Genomic DNA, 19,187 nt, shown 5'->3' on the forward strand with positions numbered 1-19,187 from the left:
TTGGAAAAAAAAAATCCTTTACAAAAGCATCAAAATACGAAGCATTTAGAAATAAATGTAATATGTTCAAGAAGTGAAAGGAACTATCATACATTGCTGAGAGATACTAAAGGCCTAAGCAGTTTCACCGGTGAGTTCTAGGAAACATTTACAGAATAAGTAATACAATAAGACGTCCTTTCAGAAAATAGAGGATCAAACGTTTTCCAACTCATTTTAAGTGGCCGACATAACTTATGTAAAAACTTAGCACAAGAAAAAAACTACAGAACTATACTCCTAGTTAACACAGGTGAAAAAATCCTTATACAGCAAATCAAATTCAGAAAATAGGTAAAAATAAAAGATGAATTATTGGGTTTTATCAGAGGAAAATATGGCTAGTTGAAAACCAGGGAAACAACCAACCCTCACCCCCACAGTCTGTTTTCCCCTCTGTGCCAGAGGGAGCCTGTAAAGACCTGAGTTAGAGTGCCTCCCTCCTCAGCTCTAAACATTCTATGGCTCCCTCCACCCTCAGAATAAAGGCCCAGCACCTCACGTGCCATTCCAGCACTGATTTCTGCCCACCTGCTCTCTCGGCGCAACAGACAGCAGAGATCTGCAGTTTCACGAACACTCCCGTTCCGTGCCACATCCTAGCGTATGCACGTGCTGGGTCTTGTGCCTGGAAGCCTTTCCTTACCTCATCCTACTGGGTTTCACAAATAGGAAGCGCTCCGTATAATTCCTGGTCTTGATTAAGGACCATGGGCCAGAAGTGACTCACCTTTGGAGACCCCAAACTCAAGCGCAGGGAGACGGGAAGGCGAAAAGCCCGAGGGTAACAGCCTTCTCTACATCCGGGCCCTAGGACCATTAGGGCGCGGGTCCCAGCGGCTTAGCGGCCTGAAGCCAGTCCACCTACCGGCGCCCGGACCAGCAATGTGACCGCCATCGGACCCTGTGCACTGCGCGGGGACCTGGGTGGGTCCCTCGACCTTAGCCGACTCCCCATCTCGCCCGGCGTGACCTTGGCTGACCCGCACTTGGCTCGGTTTCCCTCAGGTGAAAGACACACAGGCCCAGCTGCCACCTCCCAGCGGAAGCAGAGCAGGCGCGGGGCCCAAAAAGTGCGCGGCCAGGCGGCGGTCGCGGTTCGTGCAAAGGCGCTGAGGGCAGTCCTATTCTCGTCCCCTCCTTCACTGGGTCCCAGGAGCAACCCGGGAAGCCGCCCCAGCCCAACGCCCCAGTCTCCACCGCCTGCGCGGACAGACCCACCACAGCCGCTATGATGTCATCGTACGTCCCGCTCCACCCGCGTGGGCCCCAGGAGACGTCCCTCCCCTAGCTCGTCATTGGACGAGCGCCCGCCGCCATCGGACACGCACAGCCTTCTGGGTAGTGTAATTTCTGTAGGTCATCCAGTTACGTTTGGGTGGGCCTTTCCCATTCTCTCCGGCAACGGCCAAACAGCACCTCGAGGGAGAATGGGAAATAATACTCTATGGTTGTAAGTACAGGGACCACGCCCAGATTTCTGTGGCTACGTTGGGCAAAGCCCCATCCAGAGAGATCTCCCAACAGGAGACCTCTGCCAATAGGAGGCAGCCTTAGGCAAGCCTCTCCAACCTCTCAGATCCTCAGGGAAAAAACATAAGTAAAAAACATAATATATGTAAAATAAAATAAATGAGTCCTGGGGATGTAATGTACAGCATGACTGTGGTTAATAATACTGTATTTAAAAAACATAATAAAAAGATTTAAAAATAGATTATAAAAAGATGATAACTTGCTTGCCAGTGTCTAAGTATACTCACTTTAAATGGTGCTCTAATTCTGTGGTTCCCAAACCAGTAGCATCAGCATCACCTGGGAATTTGTTAAAAATGCACGTACAAGGCCCCACCCCACAGGCCATTAGTCCCTAGCGTGAACCTGCAGCTCCTAAGAGAGCACTAAATCCTGGGCAAGTATGGAAACTCAGATCACCAAGGCCAAAGAGATACCCCACCGAGCAGCACAACTGAGGAAGCACAACGAAGACAGAATTCCACAATCACTTCTGCCTATATTCTGTGCCCAAAGCTCATTTAAGGGAGCTTGACCCATGTAAGCAAAGCTGGGTGTCCAAAAAGAGAGAATTGGATTGGAGAGCATTTACCCAGATTCTAATTTAATCCATCAGATATCCATTTTATTATGCCTCCTACACATTCACCATTACCCTTGGGTGATAATCCCAAACCCCATGCCTCCATCTTAGTGTATTTCTGTTCCTGACCTAAGACCAGAAAGCTACACAACAAAATAAGTTACTTGTTGCCATTCACTCCCAATATCATTATGGTTCTGGAACACAGTGGAAGGACCTACTCAAGGATCTGAAGAATAAAACCCTGCCAACCTAAATTTCTGTAAATTTCAAAACTGTCTTTCAAGAAAGAGTATGAAGTAAGGCATTTCAAGCCCAAATGAGAAATCTAATGGAAGATTAACACATAAAATGAAATCCTAAATGTTCTATTTAAGGACTTTGGAAAGAGATCCTAGATGAAATATTTGCAATGATAGAAGGAATGAGGAACCCAAGAAGGGAATGCGTATGTGGATTGATATAACTGATTATTGCATTAAACATGAATAATATTTCCTTGTGGAGTTAGAATGGTGGAATTAACATGCATAGTCTCAACACATATACTGAGATACAACATATTGATTAATCTTCTAAGTTCCTTATATTGCTTGGGAAGAAGGAAAAAGTATTTATAGCTCTGTGCTGTACTGTTTTAAGTTAAGTGTTTGTAGATTTTAGCTTAAACAGCAAACAGAATCAGAGTATATGCTATGCAAACTAGAAAAAGGTAAATCTGGATTGTAAGAAATTAATAGAAAGTTTACTTTTAAAGGACCAGAAAAAGAACAGGTGAGGCAAAGAAATCCACAAGATGACATATTTAAACCCAAATATATCAACTATTACATTAAATAAGTATGGAATAAATTAACAGTTAATACTTTCTGATGGCTCAAAATTCCCTTCACAAGGGATTGAATTTTCATCAATAAATTTTAAGTGCAGGTTTTGAATTTCCATTCAAAGTACAACTAACATTCCATGGTATCCTCAGCCACCCCATCTCCACCAATGGGAAAGAAACCAGGGAGTGGAGAAGAATGCCCCGGCTTTGGCTGGTGGGGAACAAGACCTTAAGCTGAAGGTCACCAGAACCCATGAGTAAGCTTCTTAAGGCCGAAAATCAGCTGAGATGTCATCAGGACCTGCAGTTATTTTTACCAGCAAATCCCATCAGCACATCTCCCGATGAGGAAGGAATAGGATGGCACAAAGGGGTAACATATAAGTGACAATCAGTTTAACAATAGCTGACATGTAAGCATATCTACCTACCCAACACCATGACAGGCATTTTACAGCACTATCCTTTAACCTGTACAACAACCTGGTGAGGTGGGTCAGTCAACACTCTCTTGTTTCATAGATAATGAAGCTGAGGCTTCCAATGGTCATTAGATCGCCCAGTTTACAAAGAAGGAAATCGAGAACTCAAAAGGTCCCTGAGTTGCCCTGAACCATGACCACCGGTAAGGAGCCAGCTGAGAACGGGGCCTGCAGTGATGCAGGTCTCATTGCTGTCCTACACGGCCTCCTGCCCAAAGCCATCTAGGCTGATCAGGGTCAGGGCCCCTTCTGGGTCAGAGAAATAAGGCCACGGAAAAGTCAACTGCCCATGTAAACATCCTAGGGGCAGGAGGAGCCCTGCCTTTTCCACATCCAAGAAAAGGAGCCTTCAGCTTTCACTCCCTCAATCAACACACTCACCAGGTGCCAATCGAGAAACTGGAACGCAGTGACAGGCCATGTGTCACATTCCCACAGATGCAAAGGGCTCTCTCTTGAGGATTGAGGGGGGAAAGTCATTCCCTTCATCCCGATTATTCACAGATCCTGTTGGCTTTGCCTCCTAACATGTCCCAAGTCATCCTCTCCCCACCATCTCCAATGCCACCATCCCGGGCCACTCCACTGTCAATGCATTCCTGGAACACACAATGGACTCCATCCTCTCTCCCACATCAGTTCTTGACCCTCTTCAGTCCATTCTCTGCATAGTAGCCAAACGGAGAGTAATAGACAAGTAAGATCATTCCACTGTCCTGCTGAATCCCTCTTCAGTCTCTGAGAGCAGTTAGGATAAAATTCACATTTCTCAGCATGGCCTACAAAGCCCTGTGCATCTGGCCCTGCTCCCTTCATCTCACTGCCCACCACATATCTCCTTCAGACACACTGGCTTTCAGCTCTTTCCTCCAACAGGCCTAGCTCTTGCCTGCCTCAGGGTCCTGGCACATGCTGTTCCCTCTATCCTGAATGCTCTTCTCCATCTTTGAATGTGGCTGGGGCTCCTCCTTCCCTCGTGGGTCTTCATGGTATCATCCTGTGTATGCCGTCTGCTCCTCTTTCGATGCTTTATAGTTTAATGTACATCTTCTCACCACTATAGACAAGAAGAAAGGCCTGTGGGGAAACATGACCAAGGTCACCCAGCTGATGAAGGGCACAGCTCAGAAGCATCCGAATCCCAATGTTCTGCAGAGTCCAAGCTCTTAGTCACCAGACCATGGCCCCCAATGCACATCTGTCCTCCATGCCTAAGTTGTAGCCTGCTCTTCATCACGCCGCACGGCAACCACAGACACATTATGGTCGCTGCAGCAGAGGTGCTGCCCCATACCTCTGCATTATCATGTGTGCTTCCCATTCTGGATAGCAAGGCCCACGTCTTAGTCATCCACGTATCTCCACAACTCAGGATACTGTGCGGGTAATGGGGATGAAGGATGGGGTTCTCACGACTCCTGCCCATCATCCCAGCAGGAGCACAGCAGGCCCCTCTGAACACAGAGAATGGGATGGGGAGACAAGGACCATGAGGGAAGGGGGTCCTTCATCCACTGGGATGCACATCACTCCTGTTTTGGGATAAACTGAGGCCCAGGTCTCTGAGTGGGCCAAGTGATAGCCAAAAGCTCTCACATGTGAAAAGAAGGTCACTCTGCTGAGAACTAAGTTGTGTTTTGGGAGAGAGTGGCCTCCAGCCTCCGCAGTGCAAGGGCTCAGCTAAAGGTAAAGGTAACGCCACAGTCACAGCATGGACTGTGCATGGGAGCGAGGACACGGTTCTCTTAGGTATGAACTCTCAGTTGCCAAGTCACATTTTTCCTCTGGCCACACAATTTGCCACAGTCGTTACTTTAAAAAGGTCTGTCCCCAATGTGAGTTCTTTGATGTTGACTGAGGCCTCCTTTCTGATAAAAGGCCTTCCCACATCTCTTACACTTGTAGGATTTCACTCCCCTGTGAATCTTTTGATGGGTAGTAAGGGTTGAGCTGTAGCTATAGGTCTTTCCACACTCACTGCACTCATAAGGCTTCTCCTTAGAGTGACACCTCATGTGTCGAGTTACTGAAGAGCTGTCACAAAAGGCTTTCCCGCATTCTTTGCACTCAAAGGGTTTTTCCCCAGTGTGGGTTCTATTATGCCGAATAAAATCAGAGGGGTGTGCGAAAGCCTTCCCGCATTCACTGCACACATAGGGCTTCTCTCCACTGTGAATCCGCTGGTGCTCTGTGAGATGTGACTTGCGGCTGAAGGCCTTCCCACACTCCATGCACTCAAAGGGCTTCTCTCCAGAGTGAATCCGCTGGTGCTCCGTGAGGTGTGACCTGCGGCTGAAGGCTCTCCCACACTCGATGCACTCATAGGGCTTCTCCCCAATGTGAATGCTGTAGTGTTCAGTGAGGTCTGCCTTCTTGAGAAAGGCCTTTCCACACTTTCTGCATTTATAGAGTTTTACTTTAGTGTGAATCCGCTGATGTCGAAGGAGGAGGCGATTCTTGGTAAATCCTTTCCCACAGTCCTTGCATTTGTAGGAGTTCTTGCCTCTGTGAATCAAGGGATCTTTCCTGGATCCATGTGATTCACACTCATGCAGAGTGTCTCCTGGAGAGGCGAGCTCCTGGAAATCATTAGAGCACACACTGTCACCTGTTCCCAAATCATCACATTCAGGGCTCATCTTTCCAAGGGGGGTTTCCTTGAGCGGGACCAACCCTGTCCTCAAGTGCTCTTCCTGCTTTTCTGATGGCTCTTCCTGTTCCCTGGCTTGCCCCAACATGGAAACCCTGGAGTCTTCTTGAGTCAACGACCTGTGGAGTGAGCACCCCTCAAGCAGGGCTGGCTGAGAGGCAGTGGGCTGAGTGGTCTTGAATTCTGCTTTGCCGCCTGAAGGAAATCCAATACACAAAAGAAGCCTATTAGTGACACCAAATAGAAGAAACAAAACCACCAAGCCCGTGGGAAAAGCCAGGGGGCAGCGGTGCTGCTGATACTTGTGGGGTTTTCCCATCTCTCAAACTCAGGTTGGTATATATATTTTTTTTTTTTGCTGGTCCTTGGATTCTTGACTCCTTTAAAGGGACAACCTTGAGGAGAATCTGGGGCAGGGGCCAGAGAGGCAGAGTGGAGGCCCTTCCTCAATGTCTAGAGGGGAGAGAAATGGTAAGAGTGTGTGTGCTGTGTTTGTTCTAAGAAAGGACATCACGTGGTGCTATGAGGACACAGCAAAGGGGGCATCTAACGCAGCCCCGATGAGAGAGAGAAAGACATCAGGGGAGGCTTCCCAGAAGAGGTGTCTTGAGATCTGAGTCCTAAAGAAGCAGGATGAGTTACCAGATATATAAAGTGAGAGGGCGATGAAGCCAAAGGAGGTGGAGTAGACGAAGGGGCAGAGTCTGGAGAGAATCTGGACACCTGGGGAAGTGCAGGGCATGAGAGGATAGTGAGGGGTAGACAGAGACCCAGACAGGGTTCAGAGGCGTGACAGTGAGCACAGCCACGGCCACTCCCAGGACAGGGCCTACAAGGCTGAGGGTGAGGAGGACTGGGGGGACACATTAGATCGACTATGCATGAGGAACAGCTGGGTGACTATAAAACAGACAAGATCTAGAGAGAGAAACCTGAAATATTTACTACAAGATATTAGAGAGAATCTATGCAAATGGAGAAATTAATAACAAAGTTATCAATTCTCCTTAAATCTATCTGTAAGTTCTTACCACTGCAGAGAACAGGATTTTCCCTGAAACTTGACAAGTGGATTCTAGAATTTACATGGAAGAGTAAGGGGCCGAGGATATCACTGAAAAAAGAATAAGGAGAGGGGACTTGCCCTGCCCAGGTAGTAGGGTCACAATGAAATTACAGACATCAAAACAGTGTGGTATTGGCACAAATAGAAAAACAGGCAATAGAAAACAAGAGTACTCAGAAACAGACTCATGAATATATAGAGGTTTCTTATACAGCAGAGGGCGCATAGCAGATCAGTGGAAAAGAAGGGACCATATCACAAATGGAGCAAAAAATTGGTTTCCCTCAGGGGGAAAAAATTGTTGCATTTCTACTTCACACCATACAAAAAGATAATTCCAGATTCATTACAACTTAGATGGAAGAAGTCAAATTTTAAAATATTTTCATAAGCAATGAAAAATGAGCATCTTCTTGACCTTGGTGTAGGGAAAGATTTCCTAGCAAGACACGAAAAGCAGAAATCATAAAACAAAAGATAAATTGATCTGACTAAACAAAATATAAACTTCCTTTAATCAAAAGATACTTTAAAGAAAATTAAAAGACAGGCTAAACTCTAGTAGAATACAATTGCAGCCCATATAATGGGTAAAAGATTAGTATCACGAATATATGAAAAATCTGACAAATCAAAAAGAGAAGAGCAGCCATGTTAACAGAAAAATAGGCAAAAAAATCATGAACTGGCACTAAGGAAAGAAGACAGAGCTGTGGGCACTAAACAAATGAAGATCTGCTCAACTGTCTGAGTAAAGAAGGGCTGCAAAACACAACTACAGTGAGATCCTCTTTCTCCCTATTTGATTGGCAAAAATAAAGGCTCCTGTCAGTATCAATTATCGGAGTATCAATTATGTGGGTCAATGGAATCTCACAGACACTGCTGGGGGAAGAGAAAACTATTATAACCCCTTCAGAAAACAACTGGATATCATCTTAATATTCTAAGTACCTAGTTATCCAAAATTCCACTCTTGGGAACATTATCAAGAGAAACTCCTGCACATATGCACGAGGAAACATGTATATGAATTCCCATGGTAGCACTGTTTCTAAGAGTGAAAAACTGGGGAAAAGTCAATGTCCAAGAGAATGAATACTTTGTGGTATATTCATGCAAAAGCATAGGTACAAATGAAGAACATGAGTGAACCAGAGCTATATCTATTATAAACATTAGTAACATAAGACTGAATGAAAAAGCCAGTCCCAGATAATTATAGGATACTCTTTTTATAAAGTTTGAAAAAAAATCTATACAATATATCGTGTAGGTATACACACATACATACACACAGGTATGATAAAACAATTTTAAAAAGTAATGGATTGACCATTTAGATGAAGTGGACTGACTGAAAGACAAAGCATACCAAAACTGACACAAGAAGAAATAGAAAATTTGAATAGCCCTACATCTACAAGGATATTGATTTTCTAATAACTTCCCACAGAACAAGTAATGAATAATAAATCCAAATTCTGGAAAATGGTTATCTCTGTGCTGGAGGTATGGGGATAAGAAAGACGCACATCGGTTTCAGTGCTGTGGTCCTGAGAATCCCCTCTAAAGTGCCACAAAGAGTCATGACGTGACACCAAGCACTGACGAGAATGTGGAGCAATGGAACTCACACACAGCTGGAGGAGCATGGGACGGTCAACCACACCAAACATTGTTTGGTGGTTTCTCTTACAGCTTAATATACACCTCTCCTATGTCCAAGCCAGTCCCATCCTGGGTATATGCCCAACAGAACTGCTCATGCAGTGATGTGCATAACACCCAAAAACGGGAAACAGCTCAGATGTCCATCAACAGAAGAATGGATAAATAAATTGCAATATATTACCAGAATGAGACATTACACAGCATGAAGGTATCAAACTCCAACCGTCTTCAACCACATGGATGAATCTCACACACATACTGATGATCAACAGAAGACAGGCAGAACACATACTGTGAGGGTCCATGTACACCCATCTAAGAACCGTGAGAACTCACTGATGGTGTTCGAGCATCGGTGGTTACCTTTGGAGGAGGCAGTCTTGACTAGAAGGGCTTACAAGGAGCCCCCAAGGGTATGTGTCTTGACATGAATGGTGATTACTTGGATTTATTCATGTGTAAAAATTCATCAAGCTAAACCCTTAAGATTTATACACATTAATGTGTGTAAATTACTCCAGTTAAAAAAAATAGAAGAAAAGAAATAATGAGTAAAGGGGATGTTTGGAAGGCCCGTGTAGACATTTCTCCCAAGAATGAACCATCTCCTCTAAGAAGTTGGTTGTACAGAGAGTCATGCCAATCAGAGGCAATTCTAGAGCTAAGGAAAGAAATAAGAGGGGCTGGCTCCATGGCCAAATGGTTAAGTTCACACGCTCCACTGCGGCGGCCCAAGGTTCGGATCCTGGGTGCGGACATGGCACCACGTGTCAGGCAGTGTCCCACATCCCACAACTAGAAGGACCTGCACCTAAGATATACAACTATGTACGGGAGGTTTGGGAAGATAAAGCAGAAAAAAAAAAAAAAAAAGAAAGAAGAGAAGAAGAGAGTTCCCAAGAAGGCGGGAGAAGGTGTGACCTAGATCCTGGTGCAGGAACTGGTCACTGCTGGGGCGAGACCTCTTCTGCAGAGGTGAGAAGAGAGGCTGCAGGCAGGAATCCAATGCAGAGGAGTCTGAAAGGGTTGAGGAGCAAGAAGAAGCAAGCAGTCTTTATTTCCAACATGAACTTGGTTGTAGGCCGAGACCTCACTGGCGGGGGGAGCGGGGATGATCTGGAGTTAGGTGAGTGGCTGGGGGAGCTGCTGCAGGAGACAGAGCTGGGCAGAGGCACAAGCAGATGTGGGGAGACCACAGGCTGTGTTCGCACCAAGCAGAGAAGAGATGACGAGAGAGCGGGACCAGGGTGCTGGGGGTGGAGCTCAGAAGGGCCTTGCGGGCTGGACTCAGGGGGCAAGGGTGATGTAACCTGGCAGGACTCGGGGATGGCGGGATGAGGGGTCTACTGGAGACAGAGGTACTGAGGGGTTGTTCAAGGTTGTTTCTGGCCCTCTCAGCTTCTCAGATGGCAGGGCCATTTACTCGCGTCCCTAGGGAGGTCCCAACAAGAAGCTTCCATGGGATTTCAGAGGCAGCGGTCCCCTCTGGGTCTGCAGGCTGCAGCGACCCCACTGCCACCCACCTGAGGAGGTGCTCTGGGAGAGGCCCCCTTCTACCGCCTGTGGCTCCTGCGCAGGCTCCGGCAGGGAGGTCAGCTCTCGTGTGGGCGCAGGAGACCCTGTTCATGGAGATACAGGACAAAGGCATTTTGTAAAGATGAAACAGAACCCCACCCCCTCCCCAGGCAGAGTGTGTATTCAGGACAGGGAAGGTGTCAGAATGAGGCTGCTCCCCACATGCAAAAACAATGCTGACCTATGACCTGGAACCCAGGCCCCAACACCATCCTTGGGTGAAAAGGCTGAAGAGGGTCATGCTGGCTGTCTACACAGCACCCTCCGTCCTGCAGACCCACACTGTGCAGGTGCACACCCCTTTCACGTGCAGCCGTGGGGCCCTGGGAAAGGGAGCCCTCCCCCGACAGCTGTTTTCTAATTAATCTCAGTCAGTGGGTCCCACTCTCCCTGTGTCTCACCAGGGGATGCCCGGTTCTCCCCACAGACAAGTTCAAACCTGATCTCTGGGGGGAGGCCTGGGCATCATGAGTTCCCAAAGCTCCCTGGGTGATTCTCACGTCCAGGGAGCAATGAGAGGCCCAGTCTCCCTCAACTTGCAAAGGGTACCCCCAATCTTCAGCGGCCTGAGGCACAGTCCACAGGCAGCTGAGCTGAGATTCGACACCAGGCCTCCTGGCTCCAAAGCCTGGCCTGCTGAGCACTGGGGAGAGAAGGGCTCACAGGCCCCGTGTGGGGCTGGGAGAAAGTGGGCATTGAGGTGGGGTGGCACATTCCTGAGGCCAACCCTGTTCTCTGCTTTCCTGCCCCCTCTTCCTCGTACAGGGGCCTGCTTTGGCCTCATCTAGGTCCCTCACAGGCCCCAGGAGGCTGCAGCACTGAGTGGGCAGCAGAACCCGTTCCTCTTTTCTTCCCTCCTCAATTAAGGCTGCTGCTTCTGAGTGAGTGGCAGGCTTAAGTCACCGTCTGCCTTAGACCACTGACGATTGGGGGTACTAGCAGGTATATGGGCAAAACATGCACTGGGCTAGATACTTAAGACTGTGCACTTTACTGAAATAAGATCAGGAATATAATAATATCACTGAATAATACATAGGTGAATTAAAATAGTCATAATAAAAGTTTTTGCTCCAAAATCTGATTGCTGCCTTTGGGCAGGAGGTCCCCAGAGAGGAGAGAACAGGTTTTGGAAAAACACCACACCTCACAGGATTCAATGAGAGGAGCTGGGCAAGTGCCTGGAACAGGTCTGACACACTGTCAGTGCTCAGGGGACATGAGCTGTGACTAATTGTTATTAACAGCTTCTCTTTAAACCAAACCACTTTTTATTTTTCTTAAATCAATTTCTTCAAAAAGGGAATCTTGTATCATTCCAAAAAATGGGGAAAATTTTCCCTTGCTACAAAAGAAAGGTTCCCATCAAAACACGACTATGAAATCAAAATGATGCTATGTAGTCCCAGTGAGCTCACGCGGCCCGCGCAGGGCAGTGAGAGGGCGAGGCTGCTCCTGCTGTTGAAAGGAGAAATTAACAGCTGTGCTGAAAGGCATAAACGGAGACATTGTTCTGACAGGACTCAGGAGGGAAACGGCTTTCTCGGGGTGCCCATCAAAGGCATCTGGTGATGCCTCTGTGTGTCCTCTAAAATCACCTGCCATCCCAGTGGAAAGGGGGGCCCAGGCCGCAAGAAAGAAGGGAGGGTCATACAGACGCCAGGGGCCAAAGGGGTCTTTTCGTTGAAATTGTGTTGTTTATGAGGGTGATGGGAAGCACTGATGGCAAACGCCCCCTGGGAGGCTGCCTGACTCTCCCCCTTCTTGGAGGACCAGTCCATCACCCATGACCCTGCTAACTGGGCTGTGGGGTCACCTGATCCAACCATGCTGGGCCAGTCAGCTCCCTCTCATGGGAATCTTTAATAAGGGCCCAGGCTAAGCATGCGCCGGGCACCGGGGTGAGAGGTCGAGGGAAGTGCGGGCTCAAGTGGTCGCTTCCTGCCATGCAGACCCCTGCCCAGAGAAGGCAGGACTTAAACATGCAGAGAAAAGGAAAGGAAGATGAGAAGTCTGAGAGTCTCAGAGGGCAAGGACTGAGGTGCCCACTCCCACCAAAAGCTGTTGTGCAAAGACACTGACACAAGCAGACCCACGGGGAGAAGCCAGGAGAAGAGACCCCAAGCTGGGTACAATGGCGCTTCCTCCCAGTTCTGGAATGCAGTTCCTCAGGACATCTTGCTCCTGGGTTCTGCCAGACACCCCCCTTTCCTTCCATGCGGGGGACTGTGTGTCTTGCCCATGGTCCCTGGTGGAGACAAAGGGAGAGCAGGCTGGAGGAGGTGAGTCCAGAACACGGCAGGGACTGTGGGGAGGAGGGCGGGTGGCTGCAGAGGCCTTCTGCACCAGCCAGGCCTTGAGAGAGGTTGGAAGCAAGAAGCAGGCGGCAGGTCCCATGCATGGAGGGGAGGAGAACCCTTACCCAGAGAGGCCAGGAGACGGCAGGTGTCCAGCATCACCTTCCAGTAGAGGGTCCTCTGAGCCAGGTCCAGTAATTCCCACTCCTCCCGGGTAAAGGTCACAACCACATCCTTGAAGGTCACTGGTGCCTAGAAAGTCAAACACAGCAGCATCATGCACCTTGTGCTATTGAATGGGACCGGAGCCTGTCACTCAGTCGCTGTGAAGATGCAGAAAGACCCAGGTCCAAATCACCAAAGCCTCCTGAGGGCCGAGCTCTGTGCTGGGCTTAAGGAGGAGGCAGATGTGGCTGAGAGAAAAACCTCTGATGGTGGAAACAATGGAGAATGACAGACAACAGTGACCTTGGGGGCAGACAGTAAGCGCTCTTGGACGTCAGAGGCACAGGGAAAATGATCAAGATGATAATTCCAACAGTGAAAACAGCGCAGCAGCAGCTGAGCCTCCCTGGTCCTCCCCGTGCACCTGCCCCAGGCTGAGGGCTTCACATGCCCAGGTGAAGGGATTAAATGTCCCCAGTTCTGAAGCAGACATCCAGGTTTGAATTCAATCTCTCGAATGGACACTTGCCTGCTGTGTGACCTCAGGGAAGACACTTCATGTCTCCAAGCCTCGATTTCCCCCATGACTATAATAATAATTCTCACTTCATCAGGTTGTTGTGAGAATTCAAGAGAAAATGTTCATAAAGGAAACAGCGTCCCTGGCTCATGACAGTGCTCTGCATATTTTGTTACTTCTCTTCATCCTTCCACAGCCACCGGGGTAAACACCATCATCAGCTCCACGGCACGGTCAGCGAGCTGAGGCTCAAGGAGCTCTAGTGAGTAGCCCAGAGAGTCCCCAGTCTACACAGCGAAGGTGGGATCTGACGCCAGGTCCCACTGGTCCAGGGTCTGTGGAGATCTTCACACTCCTCCATCACCACAGTGACATCACAGTGACCAGGAGGTGAAGCACTTCTACTAACTGTTGCTGTTAAATCCACTTCAGCCACCCCCGAGCATACTTCCATGGACACAGGCAGAGGATCGGAGCCGTCCTCACTTACCTCATGGGAGAGGCACTGAGTGGGGCGCCACCTGCCCTAAGTGTGGCAGGACTTGGAGAGTCCTCAGCCCTCGTGGAATCCCCAGGAGATTCCACAATGAGTCCCTTCTGGAGTCCTGACAGCAAGTGTCCCTGAGGTTTGGACACCTTAAGAACCCAGGAAGGCAGGGGGCTGAGGGATGCAGCTGTCGCCATGGGAGCATAGGCAGCAGCCTTTGACTGGCCAGGATGTCTGTCCTGTGTGAGGGTGGGGTGAACATCTGGCAAACGACCAGGACTCTCCCCCAACCCAAGACATGTCTCAGCAGGTAGGGGGAACCCTTGGCCTCTCATGCCTCCTTGAACAACTCTGTCCTCACTGCCCCTGTCCACAAGGTTCCCTCTGCCTGGGACGGCTCCCCTTGCCCTCTTTGTTCCCAAGCTTATCCGCAGAAGAAAGCCCTGCTTACCTTACAAAGTGTAACTGAGGTGTCACTTTCAGGCCTCCCCAGCGCACTGTGATTGGGAACACAGGCTCTGGTAGCTGATAGACAAGGTGTGAGTTTCAACTACTTAAGAGCTGTGTGACATTGGGCAGGTAACTCAGTGTCTCTGAGCCTCAAGTTCCTCTTCTGTAAAGCAGGGATGACAACAGCACTTGACTCTGAGGAGGGGGGCACTGAGGGAGACAAAACATAACTGTCCCTCTGAGCAAATCAAGGGTCCAGTGACAGCCAGCTCTTACTGTTGTTTCCTTAGGATTATTTGTCCTCTTGCTCCTTGAGCACCCCGGAAAATCTCAACCCAGCACTCAACTCTGCACAAAACTGCCAGCTCCCATGCAGCGGGGTGCCGGGGGGCTTTAACGAGAACTAGAAAGACCAGCATGTACCTCTACAAAGAGGCGGCATTTGAGCAGAGGCCTGAAGCATGCACAGGGCCGCCCTGAGGAGTTCTAGAGACAGTGCCCCGGGCAGAGGGACGCAAGGGCAAAGGCTGACACATGGGTAAGAGTCTGGCTCAAGGAGGACCGAGGGGCTGGAGGGCAGTGAGCCAGGGAGGAAGGAAGGGAAGACACAGGGCAGGCACGGACGAGCTGGAGGGACAGCTGCAGCAGGGATGCGGGTTGAACGAATTCTAGGTGTGATGAGAGCCCGCGCAAGGGAGCCTCAGTCATTCTCCAAGCCGCTCCTGAGCCCCTGTTATGGGTCTGGCCCTGTTCTAGGTCTGGGAACAGAGCAGCAAACAGGAATTCACAGCCCAGGGGCAGTGGCAGGGGGAGGCAGATCCTCAAGATGGAAGTGAGGAACTGACAAGACAATGTTGGACGGTTTAAGGTTCTGAGGTCAAGAAAACAGAGGGAGGAGATTAGAGAGGTTGGAGGAGACTTTAGAAGAGGAAACCAGGGAAGGCCTCCCTGAGGAGGTGCCATGGGAACACGGCTGGAATGAAGGGAGATGGCCACATGAACGACACACAAATAAATAAGACAACTCCTGCAGGTGACTGGGCTATGACGAGAGGAAACAGGGTCACAAGCTAGAAACCTGGGGCCTGCTGTGTTTACATCCAAATGCACACCCCACTCCTGCACACGGCCACCACCCAATCTTTAATGCACTTACTTTTCATATGAAAGTGTCTTAAACAGAAAAATGAATTTACTCTTCTAAGTGGCAAGCTGGCTTTGCTTGTAATAAATAGATGGCAACCGAAAAGATGAATCCAGTGACCTTGGCTCCCAGCCTGCCCAAGGCCCCTCTCATCTTAGCCGAGCAGCGATTCCAAAAGTACCGCTCCCACTGTGTGTCTTCCCTTAGGCTCTCCCTCCTCCCCCAGGCCTCGGCTGGACACAGACCTGAGATGGAGGAAACCCCAGGGCAGGACTCCTTTGGCTGAGTGCCTAAGATCACCACAGAACAGTGTCCAGAGCGATGCTACCTGGGCAGTGCTGGACACTGGGGGACACACATGCCCTCTCGGATCCCCTCAAGTCAAGGGGGGAAATGTTAACATTCCCATTCTAGACCCCAAAAGATGGAAGACAACGGCGGGCAGTGAGGAGACTTGCTCAAGGTCACAGCCCTGGGAAGGATATGCCCAGAATGTACCCTGAAGTCTCTACACTGTTGCAAGAGCTCTTTCCTGAGGCCCGGTTCACTGAGACAGTGCAGGGACCGGGGGGACGCTGAGAAGCCCCATTTCTCTCTTGTTCGCACTGCCATCAGCACAGGACCAGGGCAAAGGCCTCCTTGGACCCCAGAAATCACAGAAATGGATGGCCACAAGTAGCATTTCCCGAGGATTCGCTGGGTGCCCTGTGCTGTATTCAGTGTGTTTCCCACTCTGTTCCCACATCTCTCACCACGACCCCAGAGAGACGATGCTGTGATTAACCCCACTTCACAGGTGAGGAAACCAAGACTACCCAGCTGCTGGGCAGTGGCAGGCGGTGGGCTCTGGACCTCGTTTGGCACACCCGTGACACGCGCTTGGGCTGGGAGGGTGGCTGACGGTAACATGGGGAACAGAGGGTTCCAAGCACTGTGTGAGGGTACAGGGAGCCGCCTCTCTGCTGTCTCGGACTCCTCTCACCCTCTAGTCTGCTCTCTAATCTACAGCTAGAGGAATTCTATTAAGATCCGGATCAGATCACTTCCCTCCGCTCCTCCAAATCCTTCACGGCTCCCACCTACCTCAAAAGAGGCCCAGTACCTCAGAGTGTCATTCCAGAACTGACTCCTGTCTCAGGGCTCTCTCTTCCCCCCAAGCAAAATGGAGGCCTGAGATTGCATCCAGCTCCGCCTCACCTCCCAGTATTTGCACGCATTGGTGTATACGCCCGGGACACCCCTCCCTACCGCATCCATTAATTCACCGCCTTAGGAACCCTTCCGTATCAACCCTCGCGTGGATTCAGGGCACTAGGGGAATCACCACGCTTTGTGGCTCTCAGACTCAAAGCCACGGTTAAGGGAAACGAAGAGACCCAGGACAACAGTGTCCTCTTTGTGGGGCCCTGGGACTGCGTGGCTGGGGGTCCAGGGGGCCTGAGCGGCCATCCACTCACCTGCAACGGGGCCATCGGCGCCTCTGCAGCCTCCATGGGCCCCTGGGCACGTCCCGGGGCTTGTGAGGTGGGTCCCAAGGGTTCAGCTTATCCCTCAACCGCCTCACACACTGCCGGCCGTCCCTCTTTGCAAGAGGGCCACGACGCCTCTTCCAGAGCCTCCCTGCTCCCTGCCCTCGAGCCCGCCGAGGGCTGCGGAGCCGCGACCCTGAGGAGCGACCCAGGAGCAGCCAATTGGACACCCACGAGGACGCCGCCGGAAGTCTCGGCCACCGCGGGATCCCAGCCCTGCACCCGCATTGGCCCAGGGCTACCGCCTCTTTCCACTGAGCCTGCTGGCTAATGCGGCTCTGCAGCTCTGCCTGCCGCCTCCAGGGGCGCCCTTCCGGAAATCTCCGCGAAGGACCCGCGGCGACTGAGTGAGGGCCTCTGGGAAATGACGTCATCAGGCTCTGTGGGCAGGGCGAGGCTTCTTCGCTTCTTAAACGGCCCCTACCCCATTTCTGGTTCATGTCCTCTGCAACTAAGAAGTGCTTAGATGTGTTATTTCATATGTGGCCAAAGGCTAAAATCCTAAAGGGACGCACCAGACTATGATTTCACTCTGATGAAAGGTGAGTCCACTCAAAGATTAGACCTAATAAATATTATCTTGCTGCTCTTTCATTACAGGGAGACTGACAAATAAAAATGGCAAGCAATAGGATACATTGGAGAATATGAGGAAGCCATTTGGTATAAACCTAATTCGGCCTGACCTTGTCTTTCCAAAATGGCCTGACTGAGTCCGGTGAGCATGCATTGTCTATCTGCTTTAGATATTCCCTATGGCAAGAACAAAGGCCCTTGAGATAAAAGTGCAACTTCCCTCCCCCTCCCAATGTTGGCATCTCCTTAAGGATTAAGCGTCTTTCCTTAGGCTAGAAACTGATTGCTGTGCTCACCTTTGACCGGCCAGCTCGAGACAATAGACTTGCCTCCTGCTAGGCCCTCTGAGATAGCAGACCCACTACCTGCTGTGTCCATCAAGTGCTGTGCTGACAGGGCAATCTTGTGACTATTGTGGGAGGGACATTTCAATCATATGTGAAACGTCCAGTTTGGGGGTATATAACCACTCTGTATACATCACTTTTTTGGTGCCCTTTCTTCCTTTGGGAAGAAAGGCCCCGGGCCATGGTCCTCAGATTTCAGCTCAGAATAAACTCTCCCAAATTTTCATCTATAGATTGGTTATGGATTATTTTCGTCGACAAGACTGAAGCTTGACAGTCAACTCTGTGGGCTTCAATATTGGTCAGGGACAATAGAGAAAAGACTTCCTAGAGGCGAAGAAGGCGGAGATGCTATTAGGCGGCCTTGAATCACGTGGCCAAGGTGCTGTCATTTTTTTCCCTCAGAAAATACATTTTTCCTGCTTTTATATTCACTGATTGTATCGTGTCCAACCCAGCGAGCAGTGCTATCTTTGCAATGTCAGTATTTCTTACTCCAAGTTCCAAGGCATAATCCATTTCTTTTAGTAGTGTGACACCTGTGATCTATTTGAAAAGGAGAGGTATTTACCAAATTTCATTTTCTGCTGGGACAGTGCCTGCAGCGGTCTCAGTCAGAAAATGTGTAGATAGTGGCCACCCAAACCCTGACATAGACATTTGGGTTTTCTTGACCTCAATCTGTTTGCTGTAATTGCTGTAATAGTATCTACCAGGGGAATTGACGTTATCTCTGAAAACCATTTGTGGAAAGCAAACTACTCCCCACCAGTTTTAGTCTACTAGCAAGATTATGCACAATGTTACCAATTACCTCATGCAATCCATGAACATTTATTCAATAAAAATTCACTCCAAGAAGGTGCCTTGTGTTCTCATTGTATAGCATCTTTGTTACTGAGAAGCTGCACTTGATTGTAGTTACACAGCTCCATGTCCTCAGGTCAGAACTTGGCTTCTCCACTCCCAGTCAGCCTGTCTGTCACACTACAGTAGTCAAGGATGACTCAAGGTGTTTGTCCCAGCTGGAAGGATGGATTTGTCATTAACCGAGATGGGAAAGGGATGGTGGTGGTACCGGCAGAGGAGGTTAGAAGGAAATATTAGGATCTCACTTTTGAACATGATTTTGTTTTAGAATTTATCAAACATCCAAGTGAGACAGACTGTAGGCATTTCAATATAGAACTCTGATTTTTTTTTTGTAAAATATATCAGTATTTTTATTCATTGATGGACTGATTTTTAGAATGCCCCTA

The 19,187-nt window shown here is 49.3% G+C and overlaps 1 protein-coding gene across 1 annotated transcript; it reads right to left on the reverse strand.

The window, feature by feature from the left end:
* Positions 1 to 35: 35 nt before the first annotated feature.
* LOC103553625 (zinc finger protein 599-like) lies at positions 36 to 17,350 on the reverse strand. Its single transcript, XM_070633527.1, has 4 exons — positions 16,934 to 17,350; positions 12,836 to 12,962; positions 10,362 to 10,457; positions 36 to 6,293 (listed from the first exon to the last, which is right to left on the reverse strand). Exons 1-4 carry the CDS (start codon positions 16,967 to 16,969, stop codon positions 5,263 to 5,265), a joined length of 1,290 nt encoding a protein of 429 aa, XP_070489628.1. The 5' UTR covers positions 16,970 to 17,350; the 3' UTR covers positions 36 to 5,262.
* Between the last annotated feature and the right edge of the window lie 1,837 nt (positions 17,351 to 19,187).

This window comes from Equus przewalskii, chromosome 9 (genome assembly GCF_037783145.1).
Source record: "Equus przewalskii isolate Varuska chromosome 9, EquPr2, whole genome shotgun sequence".
In the NCBI taxonomy this organism is placed as follows: Eukaryota; Metazoa; Chordata; class Mammalia; order Perissodactyla; family Equidae; genus Equus; species Equus przewalskii.

What these genes read in the sequence shown, in the direction of transcription:
- LOC103553625 (XM_070633527.1), bottom strand. Translation starts at nt 16,969, where the DNA reads ATGGAGGCTGCAGAGGCGCCGATGGCCCCGTTGCAG. An exon ending in CGCCGATGGCCCCGTTGCAG is followed by an intron (nt 12,963 to 16,933) that starts GTGAGTGGATGG and finishes TTGACTTTCTAG; the next exon opens with GCACCAGTGACCTTCAAGGA. An exon ending in CCGTCTCCTGGCCTCTCTGG is followed by an intron (nt 10,458 to 12,835) that starts GTAAGGGTTCTC and finishes CTCCATGAACAG; the next exon opens with GGTCTCCTGCGCCCACACGA.